The sequence below is a fragment of the Lissotriton helveticus genome, chromosome 10, assembly GCF_964261635.1.
Source record: "Lissotriton helveticus chromosome 10, aLisHel1.1, whole genome shotgun sequence".
Taxonomy (NCBI): domain Eukaryota; kingdom Metazoa; phylum Chordata; class Amphibia; order Caudata; family Salamandridae; genus Lissotriton; species Lissotriton helveticus.
In genome coordinates, this window is record NC_136071.1 from 1,102,435,590 (window position 1) to 1,102,452,840 (window position 17,251).

A 17,251-nucleotide genomic window follows, 5' to 3' on the forward strand; every position below is an offset into this window, starting at 1 on the left:
AGAAAAGCGGATTTTGAAATATTATGTTCAGAATATATGCATGGTTTGTGATCAACTGTTTTCTGGGTTAACAATAAATAATAGATTTATTCAGTAATTAGTTTGGAATAAATAAAATGCTGCTTGGAGGAATGTTAGCATTTTAATTACGGGTTAATTGATTGGGCCTAGAAGAGTTGTGTTGTTGGTCCTTAGAAACTCATTTTGGATTTAAACACATTTTCCAGCTTCTGTTTGATATGTAATATAATATCGCTGTCACAAAATCTTCTAGAAAGTAACCACTTCCACTTGATTGCCTCTCTATCAGGTTACTGAGACCATCTTAATAAATATGCACAGAAGCTCATTTGAGATCCTAGACCAGGGAGAAGGATGTTGTTTCTGCTCAATCTGTCCAAACCTCAATCATGTGATCTTTTCATCAGTGCTAGTTGCAGGGGGTGGAGTTTTAAACTAAACCAACAAATTTTTTGCCTCCATTTCTCGCCCTATGTGTAGACTGTGCAGCTTTTCAATTTGATGGATCGCTAGTTCCATATGTTGTTCATGAGGGCACATGCCTCTGTTTTTTTCTGTTGAATATTTACAAGATGCCTCTTCATAAACTTCTCCTTAATTACAGCTATACCAGAGGTCTCCAAAATGAGGGGTGAAGGGGAGGGGGGGGGGGGGCCTTGAGGGTGCCTAATTGATTACAGGACGGTTCCAGACAGTGACCAAGAGTTTCAACAGTGCTTTGATCAGAATAGTATGTTTGGCAATCATGTATTTGATTGCATTTTTTAAAGGAGTAACTTAATTTGCCTGCAATGTTTAAATATGTTTAGATACATTTAAAAATTGCCAATTTAATAAAATATTTGTGAAAACTAGGGGGGGGGGGCAGATTTTTTTTTTTTTTTTTTTACACACCGGGGGAGATGGGGGCCAATAAAAAGTTTGAAAAATCACTGATATAGATTCTTTACATATACTGGCTTATTAACTTTAGACGTCAACCAACTTCAAAACATCTGTCCAGACTAAGATGAAGACTAAGTAGTTGAGCACAAATAATACACACATTTTTAGAGTTCATGTGGCAGATCTTCTGCCTCCCGCGTTATAGCCTATTGCAATTGTAATACAGTGGACATAATTTCCGCCACATTTTGGGGGAGTTTTTACTTTGCTTCACTTGTCACGAGCCTGCCATGAGTGTTCACTGTCCCTCAGTTGTTTTCCAATATTTGTATATCCCTATCCTGACAAAGGTAAAAACATCACAGCTCTGTCCTCCTTTCCCACTTGAGCAGCAAGTAAACACCATTGTTAGTTTGTCGTCCCATTGCCTAAAGCTGATTAGAAAGGTCGGTTGTGTCTTTTCCTCTTTCAAGAACACATTGCTAGAATGATGTGCACTATTTTTTGCTAAGTTTCATTAGTATAATGGCATGAATGTCATCTGGATCTAAGGTGATTTGCACCAACTGCGAGTTGCTATTGTCTGGTAACTATGATAGTGATGAATACTACTTAGGAAGACTCGCTTTATTTATTTATTTTAAAGTTTAGTATAGCCCAAAGAGGACCCAAGCGGGTATCAGAGCTCTTTACATACGGGTTGTGGAAGACATAGGGTGATAGCTGCAGGAGAAAAGAAAAGCAATATACAACAGGAACAACATGACATAATGGCGGGTGACGCCGGCCGTAGCAAATGTGAGGTAGTAGCTAAAACAGCTAAACAAGATTGGAGGCAAGAGGAGAAAAACTTCTAGTTCAGCACGTTGTTCATTAGAAGAGCCTTAACTTCCCTTTTGAAGGCAAATGTTGAGGGACTCAGTCTTGTTTCCATGGGTAGGGTAGTTCCAGATTCTCGGGTCAATGCCAGAGAATGTACAATTGTAGGTTTTCGTTTTTTAAATTTCTTCGGCTTAAGCAGCAGTGAGTTGGTGCTCCTTGAGGGCCGGGCGCAACCAGAGAGTTCTAGCTTATTTTTCAGGTTGAGTGGGGTATTGAAGTGTAGGGCACTATGGGTCATACAGGCATTTTTTAAGTGGATCCCTGCCTCAAATGGAAGCCAGTTAAGGGGTTTCAGGTCTGGAGAGATGTGGTTGATTTTCGTAGAACCAGTGATGAGTCTTGTCACAGCAGTCAGTGATGCCCTGAAGGGGGCTAAACTAAGTTTTGGCAGACCGCATAGAGTAGCACTGCCATATTCTAGTCTAGAGATGACTACTGCTTGTACTGCTGATTTGAAGTCATCTTGGGGCAGGTAGGGTTTGAGTTTTCTTAGAATGCTCAGTTGGAAGTTCGCTCCTTTGGTAGATGCTCTGACGTGATCTTCCATGTTAAGGTTCTTATCTAGCACAACTCCCAGTGATTTTGTGGAGTCAATGACGTGTGTTGTACAGTAGAGAGCGGTGAGGTTACCTGGGGGCATATTATCAAGGACCGGTGTTAATATCGCCGTTTTATTGGCAGGAAACTGCAGATAAAATGGCGATAATGGGCTTGATAATACGCCCTTGTTAATTCCCATAGAAGCCCATGTTCTGATGTTAACATGGGCTTCTATGGGAATTAACAAGGGCGTATTATCATGCCCATTATCGCCGTTTTATCGGCAGTTTCCTGCCGATAAAACGGTGATAATTTTAACACCGGTCCTTGATAAAATGCCCCTTAGATATTTCACAACAGTGAGGGTTTGCTTAGTGGGTGAAATGAGGAGGAATTCCGTTTTAAGGGTGTTTAGTTTGAGGTGGTTAGCCAATTTAGGGGTTTGAGCAGGGTTCCGTCGAGTGACTTGATATCTTCAGGGGAGGACATTTTCATGTACAGTTGGGTGTCATCCGCATACATGTGATATTGGATGTTAGATTTATTTATTTATTTATTTATAAAGTCTTATATAGCGCGAACGTGACCCACGAGGGTATCAGAGCGCTTTACAATAGAAGAATAAGCAATGGAAAAGGTAGTCAATACAAACAACATGTCAAATTGTCATAGTAGAGCAATAGCATCTGCAGAACATATTACATTAGACATTGTGCTATCAGCCGCACAGATCTATATCCCACGAAAAACATTAATTAGCAAACAATTGTGGAGCAACAGGGGATGTGATAAAAGACATGCAGCCTGATACGTCCCATACTTGGATTTAGGACATTAGTTTGTTCATTAATAGACTTTTTACTTCCTTTTTGAATACAGTAAGGGATGTGATTCCACGCACTCTGGGTGGAAGAGAGTTCCAGATCTTTGGAGCAATCCCAGAAAAAGCTCTACAGCCTGTTCTCTTCTTTCTGAAGGATTGGGGTTTCAGAAGTAGAGTGGTCGCACTTCGTAGTTGTCTGCAGCCACCTGATTTTTCTAACTTTAGCGCCAAGTAGCTGGGTGTATTGTTGTGAATTGCTTTGTGCGTCATGCACGCCACTTTAAGGTGTATTCTTGCTTCATAAGGCAACCAGTTCAGTGCTTTCAAGGTTGGTGAGATGTGATTGTTTCTTTTGGTTCCTGATACCAGTCTAGCCGCAGCATTCAGAGCTGCTCTCAACGGTGCAAGCCTGTATTTCGGGAGACCAGCGAGGGTGGTACTTCCGTAGTCTAGTCTAGGTAGTACCAGAGCTTGTACAGCAACTTTTAGGTCAGCCTGGGTGAGGAAGGGTTTAAGTTTTCTTAATATATTCATTTTGTGATTAGCTCCCTTGGTGGCAGTAGAGATGTGCGCCTGCATATTTAAATGTTTGTCAATGGTGACACCTAGGGATTTAGCCGAGTCTAGATGCTTTGAGGATTACAGTCAGTGGTTCAAAGAAAAGGTTGAAGAGTGTGGGGGAGAGTGAGGACCCTTGGGACACCCAGAGAGCAGGGACTGGAATTGGATAGTGTTTGATTGTATTTCACTCTTTGCATTCTGTTGTTGAGAAAAGAGGCAAAGCATTTAAGGACCGTGCCTGAGAGCCCCATCCTGCATTCCAAAAGGTTAAGTAGATTGTCATGTTTGACAGTGTCAAATGTAGATGCGGGATCGAGTAGAATCAGTAGGCAGGATTCATTCTGGTCAAGCTAAGGGAGAGCGTTGTCCACTATATGAGTGATGGCCGTTTCAGTGCTATGGCCAGTATGGAAGCCCGATTGAAATTGGTAGAGAAGTTAGAATTACTCAATTTGTTTGCGCAGCTGTTCATGTACACATTTCTCCAGGAGTTTTGCGAGGGTAGGGATTTTTGAGATGGGTCGGTAGTTATTCAGGTCTTCAGAGTCCGCCGTGGGTTTTTTGGGAATAGGGAGCACAAGGCCAGCCTTCAGGCAGTCAGCGATCTCACCTTGAAGAAGATAGTCGTTGATGATCTTGGACCAGAGCGGGACTAGTGATCCTATCATTTCTTTGAAGAAGCTTGGCATTGAAGTGATTAGTAGGTTTCAGGGTCAACAGTATGTTGAGGATGGCAGTGTCATTAAGGGGTGTGAATTGACTCCAAGAGGCATTGTTTTGGGGGGAAATACAGGGCGGCATGGGATAGGGCGTGGGTGAAGAGGAGTCAGGAGAGGGTGAGAGTTCGATTAGAGCAGACCTAAGATCGAATTCGATCTGCTCGCCTTTCTGAGGAGGAAGTCAGCAACAACATCACAGTTTGGCTGAGGGCAGGAGATGTGCGGAGAATGGATAGAAGTGTTTTTGAATTGTGACTTAATCAGCTCAAATAGCCGTTCGGGCGATTTTTGGCTTTGTCCAGTTGGGATTTGAAGATGGTTTCTTTTGCCGTTCTGATGAGTTTGTCGTATCTACTTCTTTTTAGTCCTAGCGATTTTATAGGAGCAGTTGATGGAGGGGATCTCCAGGCGTGTTCTGCTAATCTCAAGCTGCGTCTGTCAGCATTTAGGCTGTCATTGAACCATGGTTTGGATTCTTTGATGGGTATTATTTTTAGTTTGAGGGGGGCAGTTGCATTCAGGGCAGACATCATGGCGTTATTATAGTGCTCAGTGAGGTTATGAACCAACTGCTGCGACAACTAACTGTGAAAATAAATTTTATTTTTTAATTCATGATATAGTGGCAGGTACTTTTCTTCTGGCAGCTGTGCCTTTTGTCTCTAGCCTGGCTATACATGGCTTCACTGCATGCACAGCTAAACATGTCCACCAGGATGGACCACACAGTGCTTTAACTACTCTCCATGGAAGCAGAACATTTGACTAAGTCTGGCCAGACTCCGGGCACTTCAAAGGGATTTCCTGTACCCTGTTGCCTTCGCCTGCAAGCCACATATTCTGGAATAGGAAAGGACAGAGACTTCCCACATACAGTACTCTCCTCGTGTGGGTTGTGTCTAGGGGACAGGTTTGATTTATATTTCAAAGGACGTGTTACTCCATCACAATGGTGACACATATCCCGTCCAACAAAATATAAATCTCATAGGATAATATGCGATTTATATTTCGGGGGGGGGGGTTGGTTTTCAGTCATTCTTGTGTGGAGGAACCCATCCACCTACATCTAAATCAGGCCCTAAGTCTGGTCAGAGCTCCCGGCCTTTCATAAGGATTTTCACAGTGCTAAATTTGCGCAAATTTTGATGGTACTCCAGGCACTACATAAGGGTTTTTGTAGCACCAGGTCTCGGCTAAATTTTGTTAGAGCCCAGGCATTTCCCATACAGTGTCGTCCTTGTCTTCAAGCCACATGTAGAGGCAAGGAAAAGGCCAGACGCCTCCCTGATGCTAGGGGAAGCTAGACGTGGGTTAAATACACTCATTTGTATGGATCTGTATAACTAAGCTGACTATGATTAGTATATTTTGAAGAATGGACTTTGATCAAGTAAATCCTACCTTCCATATGTATCGCTTCTCAGCACACTCCTCCTTCTAGTACCTAACGCCAGGCAGCAGCGGCCCATGCAGGTACGAGCGGTGCAGTGGTGGGACTGGGTTGGGGAGGGGAATTTTGACAGACGATGAGGGGAAATTAATTATTTAATTTCCCCTCATGATCGTTGGCTGAAGCCTCCACACCCCTTAACCCGGCCCCACCTCCCCACCGCGCTTACCTGCACGGGTTGCTGCTGGAGCCAGGTTTGTGTTCTCATGCACTCATTCACAGCAGCTGAGGCCAGTGTTCTGCAAGTGATGTATGTACATACAAAAACAAAATACTTTACATCGATACACATGAAAGGACACTTTCTGGTGGTATGAAAACAGAAAACATGGAACACTGGCAGACTGTGAAACTAGTACTTTTCTCGAGTTGTGTTTATGCCTCTCTTTCCTTGGTCATGCTGTCTTAGTCTTTAGCATATATGCTAAAATATATTCCTTTTTAAGGCATTTAGTTACCCATTTATTATCATTCGTTATCTCAGTGCAATTTTCTTCTTAAGTTTTTACCTCAATATTCCAGAATGCCTTTTATACAGTTCCTGCATACTTAAAAAAATGTAAGATGTTTACTTTTCAATACGTGCTTATAACGTTTTCCTGGTATTGGGTTTAAAATTGTTATTGACTACCTGATTCTGTTTTTACAGATTGCTATGATAAAAATTGTGGCTCCAAGAATGGCCACTAAGGTCATAGACAACGCTATCCAAGTATGTGGAGCAGCTGGAGTATGCCAGGATTTTCCATTAGCGCTCATGTGAGTACACTCAATTTACAATGTTTCTCACAGAAAATTGTGCAAACTATTGGCCTTGTTTAGGCCTCAGACGGAGGCCTTTCAGCCTGCCAGGGTGTCCGAGATCACAGCCCCTGCCATCAAGCCGAAGGGCCGCCCACAAAACTTGGTGATTCCCACCTGCCTGGCATCAATGTCTCTACTGTAAAGGTAGCTACTGTCATGGTGACCCACAGCTTTGCTCGACAAAATGTTTTCGTTAAGAGAAAATGAATTTCTCCAAAGAGGGGTACAAAGAATAAATGTCCACAATGCCTCGAGAGCTTTTTCCCTGCATCTCCCATGCACATGAGACGCCATCTAATATTTTTCCTGTATTGCGGAAATTGGCAGGTAAAAGAGGTGATTGTAATCACCTCCTAAATAGGGCAGGCTCATCTGTCACTGTGACCCAGCAGTCCATAACAGATTGGACCACTGGGTCGGTGAAGGCTCAGGTGATGATAACTCCGCATTATGCTCAACTATAAATCGAGCGGTAAAACACTGGGTTTAGCAGGGTGAGGAAGACCCCCTCCGACAAACTTTAAATTAGGCGATATATGATGAAAAGAGAAAGCATGACATTGGTGTACCAGATCTTTAGAGACTACAGGATACAGGGAATCAGAATTCACTGCCTTTTTCAATAACATCTCTATTGGTTCTGTGACTTTAGTGCGGACAATGCCCACCAGATCCCGTGGTTGAACTATGTCTTAACTTCTTTTAAGGATCTCTTTGACCTGGATGTCCATGGTGATCCCCTATGTGCCATTGACCTATCGAAGTAAGAGGTTAAAGGAGTTTTTCTGGGGCATAAATATAACAGTCGTAAAGAATTATGTAGCCACTATCCAACTCATGTTTACTATTATTCTAACAAACAGGAAGAGTATGGCATGCCCATGTACTTAAAAGTTATCACAAGACAGTCTCATCAATACGTTCTTACAAGGTTGAGACTAGGCATTGTACATAACCTGGTGGCATTCCCGAGAATGGGAATCTACACCTCTACCCCCTGTCCGTGTGATGGAATTACTAAACAAAGCACGCTGCACTTTATGCTACTATGCCCACTGTTTAAGCATCTGCGCATCTGTTACCTCAAACCACTGTTTAAGATCAACTATGTGTTCAGTACTGCTAATGCTATGAGATTTCTTTTTGCTCTTGCTACCCCAGATATTTGTTTTTTTTATCGCAACTTTTATTTTAAAATCTATATCTGTTAGAAAAAGCCTGGTCTTTTAATACTGTACTAGTCTAATCTAGTTACTGTTAAACTCTTGATATTGCCCCTCTGAGTTGTACCAACCTCTTTGTACTGAAATCATTCGTTCTGTAACTTTTTAACTGTGTTCTTTCTTTTTAAAATTGTACGCTTTTATGATTGTTTTTTTATGAATAATCGAATAAAGTTTAAGAACTGAACTAGTGCTGCAGTTATGTTGAACAGAGCATAGTAGGCCAATGTTTGAAAAGACTTATGAAGCTTTATGGTTTTAGATGTTTAGACTGGCATATTCAACTCAAAAGGTCATATACCTACTTGTAGAGGTTTACTTGTTAAATATGATCATTAACTTGAGTGAATGGTCAGCATGGGTATGTTCTGTTTTTGGTCATCTTTTGGCCATCTGTGGCGGCCTTAGGCCATTAATGATGCAGTCAAGGTTCTAGCTTGATTGTCTTACAAATCAGACCAATAAGTAGAGCTCTCCTATGCAGAGTAGTCTGTCTTCTAAACCAGTCAGTTAAAAAACCTGGATATTGTGTCTTTTTCTATGGACTAACCCTTTCAAACATAAACGTTTTCTGATAAGAAAACAATAATACATTTGATTTGTCACTAGAGAATACTGCAGCCTGATTGATAATAAGTAAGATTAGTCTTCTTCTTTTCTGAAAATTTGCCACAGGTCACTAGTGAAACTCGAGGTAGACTTTAAGGCATTTTGCACAATTATTAGAGGAGTCAATCTAAAAACCTAGCCTTACATCATGGTAGAATTCCGGAATTGGTGGATAGTCATTCTCACATAATTTGAAATCTAGCATCGATGGTGAGACATTTTCTGCAGTAGGACAAGCTACATAATAGTGCTAGACTGCATGAAAGGGTAATGATCTTTACAAACATTGAAAATTTGGGTGGGTTTGCTGTTTGTTGTCTCTAGAGTAGGGTGTGACCTGATCTCTTGTAGTTGGAGGGTTGATTCCAATGTTTTTTTCCTAGTGACAGAAGTGGATAGTTTGTCATGAAGCAGTATTGCTCCCAATGTGGTCAATTCTGTTGGTTCATATTGTTGAAAGTTTTGTAGTACTACGTTTTTCTGCGGTTAAATGCAGTTGAGTAAGATGATGCCCTCTTGAGTCCTGTGTATTCCGTATGACAATGCTCTGTACCTACAAGAGACACATTTGGCTTTCTGTTTGCTTTGTTTAATTTTGGCTTAATTAGCTGTTGTGCTGGATCCAAGGCTCAGCTCTGAAGATAATCCAACCATACACCATGGTACACATTGAACATGACTCACACACCCTTTAATTTATTTGATATGATTATCCGGTCCATCGGAAGCCAAATTAGGTATTTTAAGGCAAATTAAACACTTATTGCATTTGTTCACTTTTTATATTTCAATGTGAGTCCTCTGAAACTTTTATATTCGTTTTTGAGGGTGCATGCCTCGATGTTGTTAAAGTCATCTAGGTGGTGTAACACCAACGGCCTAGTAATTTTCACTCCATGAATAGGCTAGAGGAGTAGAATTACTCTATTGCGCATTCATTGGAATTAGGGTCTTTACTATGTGTTGCAGTGTAGGACAAAGAGGAGATCAGAATCCAGTACCACTGAAAACTGGATCTCATCCCGGGCTTTGAACCAGTGAAAATGTATTATTGTCCTGGTCAAGACCCACCACAAAGCAGCAAGATAATTCTTTTTATCGAGAAACAGATATGCTTTGGTCTTAGTTTTAATTGGTCTGCTCATCTTATCTGCCATTGTAGCTTTATTTCAGTGTTGCCTCACTAAATTTGTGTTATGTTGAGAAATCACTGTGGCCTAGTTTTGTTTGTTTGCACTAAATAAGGTTGCTGATAATACCAAGCCTTGGGTTCTTCACAGTCCACCTTTTTTTCAAGGACGTGATCCAACAGCTTCTTATTTGTAGAGTGCAGAGAAAGCGAAATGAGTGAAACCAATCAAAGACAAAACTTTTAAAGTAGCTTCCTCGCAGGCTGCCACTATTTTACTGCTGTGCACTCTGTATATAGTATAAACAAAGACCTGGAGTTGGAGAAACCATTCTCACTTGTTTCGAGCACGGAGATAAGTGCCTTTTTTGGCTATCAATAAATTTGCAGGTGTCTATGTCGGTGGGTTTACGGATGGTTTTTCATCACCGTTTAGTAGTTCTTAAAGTTCAGTAAATATACTTCAAGCATACAGGGTCCTTGCAGGGCACTCTTGCAAATATGATGTTCACTTACTTGTGGCAAACTTGAAACTATAACTTGCACCCCTTGCTTAATGCTGGAACACATGCTGTATGCGCTGATGCAGATGCTTTCATCTCGGCAGTGGTGGTAGGCCTGCTGGTATTGAAGAGGCTACAGTGAACAATGCTCTCAAAATATCACCCAGCAATGGTAAACCTATCCATACCCAAGTATACTTCTTTTACATGAGTACAGGGAAGAGCATTTCAAACAAATCACAAGAAATGAATTATGGTCATTAATAAGAAAAATAGATTGGGCAGTTGCCAAAGACTGAGGAGTTCAGAGGTGACAGTATATCCTAAGTGGGTAGTAATAACAAGATGGCTAACTATTTAACATTTAAAGGAATATTCAAGAAGTCGATGGAAGAGAGGGCAGCCTCAGGTTAGGTGTTCTAGTGTGGGTGGACTCCGGACTAAAGAGTTGAGTGTTGAGAGCAATCTAAAGGCACAGAGAAAGGGTATGGTCTGAATTCAAGAAGCACAACAAATATGGCAAGCAAGTGAGTACTAAGAGTTTCATCAAAGTAAAGGGGAATAATCAACAAATCAATATGAAAGCCAACACTAGCAGCTTAAACTTAGTGATTAATTCAGCAGGTCCATAGTTGGCCGAGCGAGGTGGACTAGCATTTGGGAAGAGTTTAAATGTAATTAATTAGTCTGTCAAGGGGGAAAAAGTGTACTTTGGGAGTCTCAAAAACAAGCTATTGTTTTAGTCTCACTCTCTTTTACAAGTGTGTTTGATTGACTTAGAGTTGTACAATAAGAGGTAAGAAGAGATTTGTTTGGATGATGATTAGCTGATCTTTTGCATAACTAGATGCAGTGGAGTTGGAGTGGAGTGTTGGTTTATTATTGTGTCAGTGAGCACCACAATGTTTCTGTGAGAGGCCTTAGTATCTAAGATCAGGAGGGATAAAGATAACTAGGGTACAGGAATGATTTGTTAAACAAAGCAGGAAAATAGATAATCTGTGTTTTGGATAATTTGAACATGACATATCGTAAAGCCATCAAGTGTTTGATAGCGGCAAAATAGTTTGAAATTTGAGTGTGTAGTTGAGGTGTTAGTGAGTGGAAGGAGAACAAACGATGACAGAAAATGTTGATTCTGAGAACTATTTTAGAGGTTCAAGGATAGACATTGAAGCTACAAGTAGTACTGAGAAAGATTAAGAATGTTAAGGAGGATCTAGTGGTCACCTGAATCAAAGGTGGCCCTTTGGTTGAGGAAGGTGAATATGGCTGGTTGAGACACGAGAGAAAGCAGTTTCGAAAGAGGACTAAAGCTTTATGATTTGATAGCAGGAGGAGGGATCTGAGGCTCCACTAAATAGTTTGGTGAATAGAGGATGTTGTTAAAAATAAGGATGAAGTAATGCAGAGGACTTCAGGAAGGGAAGTGATCCCTCTTTAGCCTTGATGTCCATGATGCAACACATCATGCAGGCCAGCATGGGTTAGGATGATAACCATTTGGGGGAGAGGAGTTGGCCTAACGGCTAGGGCGGTCGACCTCGAATCTGGGGAACTGGGTGCGACTCTCGTCAATGACGCTGAACATCCTGTGATTCTGGGCAAATCACTTAATCTCCCCGTGCCTAACAAAAAAAAAATGTGTCCTCATGTAATGCAACTGGTGCTATGTAAGGCGCTCTGATACCCGATTCAGGTCAAGTTCACGCTATATAAACTCTGTAAAATAAGAAAAAATTTCAAAAAAACTATTGAGAGACAAAAATATTCTGGCTGAAATATCGATTCAAAATATTGTGAAGGTAAATATATATAGTTACGTTTAAATTTGCTATACTTAACTCAACATCCATGTACATTTAATATATGTACCCTCAAGGTGCACACCTTCCCAATATTTTTGTACTCAATATATTGCAGCAATATTTTTGTTTCTCCATATTCTGGTAGAATATATTCATAAACATACAAATATTTCATCATATTTGCAGGATCGTGGAAGAGATTTTCTTGAATAACATTTTCATTTCTAAAAGAAAACATACTTATGGGAAGCATCCTTTTCAATCTTGTTAATAGACCCAATAAGAGCTAAATGTTAACACTACAAAATGCATTTGGCTGTTGCACTTGTTTGTGGTGTTACGATGTAAAATGGCCAGATTACTGCTTGAACATTTCTTTGTGAGTAAGTATCAATGCTTAATCAAAAGAGGGGGGGAAATGGGCTTTTCGGGAGGTCCAAACGTACATGCCCTAATATACTGTGAAAATTAGAGTACGGAGTTCCTCAGTGGGTCATAGAACACAAATGAAGGTGATGTATGGTGAAAGGTTGGACGGACATCCTATGTGGAGGGGAATTCCTCCTTTCGGAACTAGGGCCCTCACACACCCAGCAAGCTAGGTGTCATGCTTCATCATATGGGCCTGCTCCTCGTCGGTTCGGCGCTGCAATACCTGACTGGCTCCCATAGAGGGGCTCTTTGGCGGAAATCTTTTGTTCCTGCCGTATAGGTGCTGTGGGTGTAAGGGGCCTCGTATGTGTAGATGTTAAAGTGAAGTGTGCAGATTAAAACAGGGATAGGATTCCTCTAAATGACTTGATTCAGAGAGGACCCTAGTCTAAAAAGAATAAAGGAGAGGCGACAATCTGGCTGCTCAGTGGAGTGGGGTAGGTCAACCACTGGGATTCTTCTTGGAGCAGACACAACATTACATGTGTCTTTTTCCTGCTGCAACTGATGAAACACGATCTTACAGAACTGAGGTTGGCTTCTTACCTGTGGATAATACTCCTGTAGAACCACTGTATGGTATGTAGTTGCACACATTACCAGTAATTTGTAGATAGTTCTTCACACACGGTCCTGAGGAATCGCCACAGTTCATTTGTGACTACCAGGCGAGAAACATGTTGACCACCTAGGAGTAGAGCGCATTTCCGACACTTTGTAGCCAGATTGTCGCCTCTCCTATATTCTTTTGAGCCTAGGGTCCTCTGTTTGTCTGGAGAAGCAGATGACAATGACAAAGTAGGAAAAACTTTTGTGAAAACTGGAAACAGTACCGTAATGCACAAATAAATCTCCCAGGACAAGAATTCCTAATCTACAAACTTGAAATCTTTGCCCTGCCTTTTCTTTGTTGTTCTCTGGTAAGACAGTACAAGAAGTAACTCTGTTGGGTGTTGCAAGAGGCTGGATAATGGAGAAACTAGAGCTCTTAATGGCTCAAAAGTGAAAAGTATCTGTATTTACAAATATAGGTATCAATGTGAACTTTTCTCCCACTCTATTTGTGATCTCATGAAATAGTAAAATCTTTTCAAATAGAGAAATCCCTGGTGAAATGAATTCAGGTCATATGAAACTGAAACTGTTCAATGATCACACCTTTATCTGTTGTGACATGCCTGTGACATCCCTTCTCCCTCGACCACGTATTTCAATGAGGAGCGAGACTTGCCATTACGAGGTCTTCTTTTCTTAGGTCTCTGAAGCCTCTGGCATAAGCCAATCATGCGGTGGAAGAAATGTTACGGGTTGTGACTGTGGTTGGAAGGGGAAACAGTATAAGCTGTTGTTTATGAAAAGCAGATATATCTTCCATATGGTTTGATGGCTGATGCATTGACTTTGTCGATCTCATTGTCTATGTGAGCTCCAACATTCCTCGGCAGTATGCTGAATCTGAGCTCAAAGGTAAGGTGATTGCTTAATGGCGAAGTTGCCTTAGCATTGAGACTCTTAATAGTGAATCCTTTGATGCTGCGAGAGACCTTAATGTCAAAACATACCAGAATACCAAACAAAGGGGCTCTTGACATCTAGCACCTCAATGTCAAGCATGAATTATCATGACAGTGCTACTTCTGCTAAGATACTCTCATACTATCGGAATGGGGCTCCCAAGTTTTTTAGTTGAAGCAATTGCTAGTCCTTGTTCTTTCACTTAGGCGAAAGTCTGAGATATATTTATTTATTTACAGTTTTCTATAGCGCGGACATGACCCATGGGTATCAGAGCGCTTAACATCATATGGTATTGGTTACAGACACACTGTACATAGAGCAATAAGATCGTACAGACTTAATATTTTCTTTTTAGACCTAGTACCTAAAAGGCTGATATAGGGGAAAATAATAACGGAACGGTATTGATTAAGATATATGGATTTTATATGGATTTTTTTCTCTTCCACGGCTTAGACCTCCGGCAAGTTCCTCTTTCTGACTTTCAGTCTTGTATGTACTTCAATAATCAGAGGTTTGAGACAATACACATCAACCGAGTCCCATCTTATCTCAATCATAGGAGGGTCATTCATCAAATTGTCAGTATAATACCTGCAAAGGCCTTGGAGGAGAGTTGCTTAAGAGAAATTGAAATTCTTAATTCCAGAAATTAGGGAAATCGATAGCTGCTTTTATCAGCCCTCAAGTTAAGACAGAGATGCACTATAAAATAGCATTATGATTATAAAATAGGTTTAAAAAGCACAGCTAGGTTCTGGTTTCCTTGCTCTGTATAGAAGCAATAGCACAATTCTAGCATGAAAAAGGGAATGCTGATACGCAAAGATTTCAGTTTATTTTATTAGGGTTGTGTGTGAGGTTGAAGTGAGGTTTCTGCCAGATATATTTAAAAGTATATATAATGTTGTTTTATAATGTGTGTTACCAAAATTGTATTGTTTGTAGTAGATCGAAGTAACAAAGATTACAAACTATCTGTTGCAGGTACGCTCTTGTTCGTACTTTACGTATAGCGGATGGCCCAGACGAAGTTCATTTATCAGCTGTCGCAAAAATGGAGTTGGGCGAACAAGCCAAGCAACTGATGGCGAAAATGTAAAACTGCGCGACTGAGGCGTGCTATAAAACAAGAGCTGTATAAGGGCAATCATTATCATATTCACAAAATGCCAGAATAGTATGATGTAGGAGCCGGGGCTGAAAATCATTTAGAATGAAAAAACTGACGTATAACTTTAAATAATACTTGATAAAAATACCACTGCCGTTAAATAGCCTTACAAATTGTGAATGGGCTTAGTAAGCTATGAATAATAAAATGTAATTGTGTTAGAGTGATAGGCTTAATTATTTTGTCTGACACTGTTTGCACAATGTTGGTAATTAAGAAGCCTGGTAATTAAAATATCTGACATACTCTTGCCATGACTGGTAGAACTCTATTCCTTCAACATAAACTCCTTTTGTAATTATCCCTAACATGATGTGCCTTAATTTCATTTTTATTAACTGTATATTTGTAATAAAAAAAATAAAGATGACTTAATCCTAGTTTTATTTATTTTGTGTGTTAATGATTAGTAATTTCCACTTGCTTTTCAGATGCTCTCGTACAGAATATACCAAAGATATCTCCTCTCAAAATACAAAACTGAACTTCCAGGATTGTGTGTTCTAGATGCCAAAGCTTGGCATTGTCAATCTACAATGGAGCACAAAAGTATCCCTTGAAGCATAGCATAAAGTAAAAGCAAAATGGTATTTTCCGAATTTAATTGCATATAGAAACAAGCATTTACAATGCAACGGTTTCGCCTTGGCAAAAGTTAGAGATATTGGCATTGTAAATTACAACATTTTTATTTATGTGTTGGTTTCGAAAACAGATAAATAAATGACATTGTCATTTACATTGCCAATAGCTTAATCTCTCGCAAATGTGAGACCTATTGTACCCTACTGGACGAGTTCAGCAGACAGCAATTACTACCACACACACACACCCAGAGCCACAGACACCCAGAGCCACACACACACACAGCCAGCCACACACACCCAGAGCCAAACACACACACACACACACCCAGAGCCACACACACGCACACCCAAAGCCACACACACACACCCAAAGCCACACACACCCCCCCAAAGCCACACACACACACACACATCCAGAGCCACACACACACCCAGAGCCACACACACACCCACACCCAGAGCCAGAGCCACACACACACCCAGAGCCACACACACACACACACCCAGAGCCACACACACACACACCCAGAGCCACACACACACACACACCCAGAGCCACACACACCCAGAGCCACACACACCCAGAGCCACACACACACACAGAGCCACACACACACACACACACACACACCCAGTGCCACACACACTAACCCAGAGCCACACACACCCACACACACCCACCCAGAGCCACACACACCCACCCAGAGCCACACACACCCACCCAGAGCCACACACACCCACCCAGGAGAGCAAGCACAGCGAGGGGGCAGGGAAGCAAGCACAGCGAGGGGGCAGGGAAGCAAGCACAGCGAGGGGGCAGGGAAGCAAACCAGGGGGCAGGGAAGCAAGCAAGCACAGGCAGGTTGCAGGGGAGCAAGCACAGCCAGGGGCAGGGGAACCAGGGGGCGGGGAGCAAGCACAGCCAGGGGGCGGGGAAGCAAGCACAGCCAGGGGGCGATGAAGCAAGAACGGGCAGGGAAGCAAGCACAGCCAGGGGGCAGGGAATCAAGCACACTAGTCACTAGTAGGTTTCAAAAGAGATCCTGGGCTGCACAATTTTGAGATCAAGTATTTGTGCAACAGCTGGCCGGAGATCCCTACTGGAATACTGGGAGAGGGCATGAACCCTCTGCCTACTCAGAAACGCAGATAAGGAGCAAGATTACACTTTCAAGCAGGATGAAACAGAAAGCATGAGGATCAACGCATAACCAGTGCTGCTGCCACAGTCAGAGTTAAAAAAACGTAAAGAGTTTGTTAAATGTTACATTATTTTTCTAATTCGGTTCGGGATTTTTATTGTTTTGCATATTGACTTTATTACGGTTTTGTTACTAAATAAATAGTGTACACATTGCCCTAAATTATGCATGTCTGCTTTGTGCCACACCTACCAGGGGTCTAAGATCGGGTTAATTTAGTAAGTTTGTGGCTTCACCCTGTGAAGGGATGTGCTTATTCTTTGAAATGGGCATCCACCCCAAATAATAATCCAAAGTATTTATTATTTAGCTTTGACAGCATTTCAGAAGAGGATCTAATGAGTCAAAGGGTGGTTAAGAATGCACCATTTGCAAGAT

General features: G+C 41.4%; 1 protein-coding gene across 1 annotated transcript in view; it reads left to right on the plus strand.

The window, feature by feature from the left end:
- Positions 1-15,464, plus strand: part of ACAD11 (acyl-CoA dehydrogenase family member 11) — a 377,035-nt gene extending 361,571 nt beyond the window's left edge. Inside the window, exons 19-20 of the mRNA XM_078663849.1 lie at positions 6,534-6,643; positions 14,898-15,464. Of these exons, the coding sequence (XP_078519975.1) occupies positions 6,534-6,643; positions 14,898-15,012 (225 nt within the window). The 3' untranslated portion in view covers positions 15,013-15,464. The remainder of the gene's footprint in view (positions 1-6,533; positions 6,644-14,897) is intronic.
- Positions 15,465-17,251: the final 1,787 nt, after the last annotated feature.